At 19.2% G+C, this 4119-nt stretch overlaps 1 protein-coding gene across 1 annotated transcript; it reads left to right on the top strand.

The window, feature by feature from the left end:
• Positions 1 to 1699: 1699 nt before the first annotated feature.
• On the top strand, positions 1700 to 2525 carry Phum_PHUM228370 (uncharacterized protein; the record flags this gene model as incomplete). Its single annotated transcript, XM_002425893.1, has 4 exons — positions 1700 to 1771; positions 1888 to 2118; positions 2216 to 2280; positions 2369 to 2525. The coding sequence occupies 4 exons, from the start codon at positions 1700 to 1702 to the stop codon at positions 2523 to 2525; spliced, it is 525 nt and encodes a 174-aa protein (XP_002425938.1).
• Positions 2526 to 4119: the final 1594 nt, after the last annotated feature.

Genomic DNA, 4119 nt, shown 5'->3' with positions numbered 1-4119 from the left:
TTGTACAGTAATAAAAAAGCACAATGAAAAAAACTTTTAAAAAAAAAAAGGGAATTATTTAAATTTTTTTTTTTTTTTTTTTTTTTGGAAATGCTTCTAATTTATTAATTAATTAATAATAATTAGAATAAAATTGTATAATAGCATAACTGTAAATTTAAATTGACACTAAATGTTTATTATTATTATTATTATTTTGAGTGAATTAATAATTTATGATTTGTTTAATGTTGCACGGTTTGATAATTAAATAAATAAATATACAGATAAAATTTTATGAACATTTATTTTACAGTTTTTTTTTTTTTTTTTTTTCCCCAAAAAAAATGTATATTACCAAAATTAAAATTTATAATTTTTCTTGTCGTAGAAATTATGTTAATTATTGTAGCATGCAAAAATTATTTATTATTTATTTATTAATTAATTAAATTATTTAATGAAGTATATTAAAAATTATTATTATTTTTAAAATGTGCGGAGAATCCTCATTGATCAAAAATAAATAATAATAATAATAATATTGTTACCAGTAAAATTTAACCGTTGTTGTTGTCAACCGTTATGAAAAAAAAAAAAAACAGGATTCGTGAAAATTTACTTTTTTAAAAAAAAAAAAAATGTTTTATGTAATAATTAATTATAATACATTTTTTTTGGTGTTGTAAAATATTTTTTGAAAAAATAAGAGTGGTAATTTTTTTATTTTATTTTTATATAATTTTTAACCCTATCACTTGTCACGTGATCAAATTTTTTTCCCCCCCAAACATGAGAACGCAAAAATTTTAAATTTAAATAAATTTCTTAATTGTTTTCTCATAGATGCATAACCGGATAAATAATTAAATTATTAATAATTCCGATTTATAATTTTAAATATTTTAAAAGTTTTATATAATTGAATTTATTTCTTTTTCAAATGTATCGGCGGGGGGGGGGTCAAAATGGACGTTTTAAGAGTAAAAAGAATCCATGACAGTAAGTAAAGAAATTTTTTTTTTTTTTTTCTAAAAACAAATATTATTTTTTTACCTGTGTTGTTTTAGTGAAATTATAAACCTCGAAATAATGTTTTTGTTAAATATTTAATCGATAAAATTAATTTTTATTAACTTATTCGCGATGAATAAATATCACTCGTTAACAAAAATTATAATATTTCAATATTTTTTAAAAAAACCGTTATTTTTTAAATTTTGTTCGAGAACACGAAAAATGGTGGCTCGTACATAAGATAAACCAGTGACGTAATTTTAAACTTATTATTAATTTGTGAAGCGAATATTACTCTAAATAACTAAGTAAGTAATTAAATTACTTATAATAATTATATTGTAATAATTTTATGTGTCATTATCAATTTAAAAGTTGAGAAAATTCTCTAAATAAACATAATTTAATTTTACGTAAAAATTTAATTATTTCTTGAGTGACGTTTCTTATTCTACTACTTATTTTTTTATTCAATAAATCTTAATAATATTTATGTTTGGACAAACGATTAAAAATACCGGTTGTTGTTAAATTGACTGAAATATAATATTCTTAAGGTCAACAATGTCTGTTACTTTTTAAAAACGGTCACGGTCATATATGTTTGTTATTTATCAATGGTAAAATATTTTTATATAATCTTAAATAATATAAGACGATGAGTAACAGATCTGTTAATAAATGCAAAAGTAATAAAAATAAAATGAAATTCATTAATGAAACTAATAAGGTTTATTTAAAAAACAAATTAACATTGCTAGAAGAAAATGACTTGGTGAGTTGACTAAAATTAAAAAATTTTTTTTTTTTAAATGATAATTTTTATAAACGACTAAAAAATTTCATTTAATTGACATGTAGAGAAAAGTATTTTTAAAATTATTACCCCAGAAGAATAAAAAAAAAAAAAAAAAAAAAAATTCTTCTTCTAAAAATTGTTGGAGTCAATATACTGAAGAAAATAAATTAGATAACCAAGTTAGGTTAAGATGCCGACAATTGCCTAACGTTATACAAGAATTGAGAAAGACTATTCTAAGGCAAGATTGGAATGAAACAATATCTTTGCTAATGATTTTGTGTAATCCTGGTCTTAAACTATACAGTTCTATAATAATTAAGGTAGAATTAAATAACATTACTTTTTTAACAATTTTCAAGTGGTACATTTGAAATTAGTCTCTTTTAATTAGATTTGATAAAAATTAATTGATTTTAGGTATCCATTATTTTACTTTTTTGTCATTCTAAATCTAATTTTAAACTTCTCGTTCATTTTCTAAGGTATGTTGTATTTTGTCGTATTGTCAGTTAATTTAAAAAAAAAAAAAAAAAACAAAAACTATCATTGTGTGTTGTTTATTTGTTATAGATGTGCTACAGGATATGTATCAAATAAAGACATTATTAAATTTATTAAAATTTTGTGTATTTTAAGAAACAATAAGTTGAAAACTGTAGAAAATGGAAAATTTTTAAGAAGTACTACTGTTAAAGTTACAAAAGATATTGAGTTTTCAACAGACTGATTATATTTTAATTAATTTCCAATAAATTATGAAAGATAATGAATGATTTGTCTTTAAAAAAATTTTATAATAATTTCGTAATAAATAATCGAAAGTAAAAGTGAATATTACTGTATTCACAAATGCAAATTCGAAATAAAAAATTTCCAAGTTACAATTCAATTTAAGAAATAGTATTTAATGAATAATCAGATAATTAAAAAAACATTTTAGTGATCAATATAATTTCCTAATTAAGTACTTTTTATGTTTTCATTATTAAATCAAATGAGTAAAATTAGTGTTTGTGCTGATTTTTCCCATAATGAATGATTCAAATTTGAAATACAATAATTTATGTGTGTCCAAGTATTGTAATTAAGTTTCTATGTAATTAAATTACATAGGAACCTGAAACCTTATTTAAAGCACCAACTTTTTATTTACTTAAATAAAAATTACTATTTCTAAAATTTAAAAACAATTTTTACTTACTGGTGATGATGGAATAGTGACCTGATTCCACTACTTGTTGTTCTTAAAAATTGTTTATCATTTGATTGTAGATTTTATATTGTTTTTAAAACCGTTTAAACTGTTTAAAATAAATATTTTCCAAATATCCATTGATTTAAAAAGATATTAATCATTTAAAAACAGAAAATATTTCATTTTTAATTATTGTTTACTGACCGCACATTAACGATACACAAACATTTAAACGTTGTAGCATCAAACAAAACTATAATTTGATGAAACACAATAAATTTTTTTTTTTATTAACCTCGGGAAAGAAAAAAAACTTTATAAAATACAAATTAATAAAATTCACTTGATTTATTAAAACATTTTAATTACAAAAAAAAAAAAAAGAAAAAAAACTTAATTAAAACTGTTTCCCATTTTTTATAAAAATAATTTATTCGTTCGTTATAGTATTTAACCAATGAGAAAAATTTATTATAAATATTCCAAAAAAAAAAAAAAAACAAACAAAATAATTATTTATAATATAAAAAATTAAACGAGTGCATTTATATTAATGTGTTAGCAAACGGTAAAAAAAAAAAAAAAAAACAAAAAAATTCAATTAAAATTTTCTTTATTTAAAATGATTATTATTATTATTATTTTTTCTTTTACAGTATTAATTAAGTGTTATTACTAAAAAAAAAAAAAAAACCCAATTTACATGTATATATATATATATAAATAAATACATACATTTAACTCATCACACACACACACACATATAAATATATATGCGAAGCTGCCTCTTTACTCATTCCCTTATCAATAACTATTAATTTTATTATTATTATTATTAATAATTAAAAATACCCAGACAGTGAGAAAAATTAACCCGAGATAATAATAATAATAATAATTTTTTCCCCATAAATCCGAATTTATTTATTTATTTTTTTATATTTTTTTATTATTTTTTTTTTATTTAGATTAATAATATATATATTATTGTTCATATATACCTTTTCCTTATTTATAAATTTATTCAAAATATTTTTTCTGTGTAAAATTCAAGTAAAAAAATTTCATATTATTATTATTATTATTAATTTTTTTCATTCGACGGATTTTCCATTTTGATAATTTC

Source organism: Pediculus humanus, genomic scaffold, assembly GCF_000006295.1.
Source record: "Pediculus humanus corporis 1103172107591 genomic scaffold, whole genome shotgun sequence".
NCBI lineage: Eukaryota > Metazoa > Arthropoda > Insecta > Psocodea > Pediculidae > Pediculus > Pediculus humanus.
This window is presented reverse-complemented; position numbering and strand designations above follow the sequence as displayed.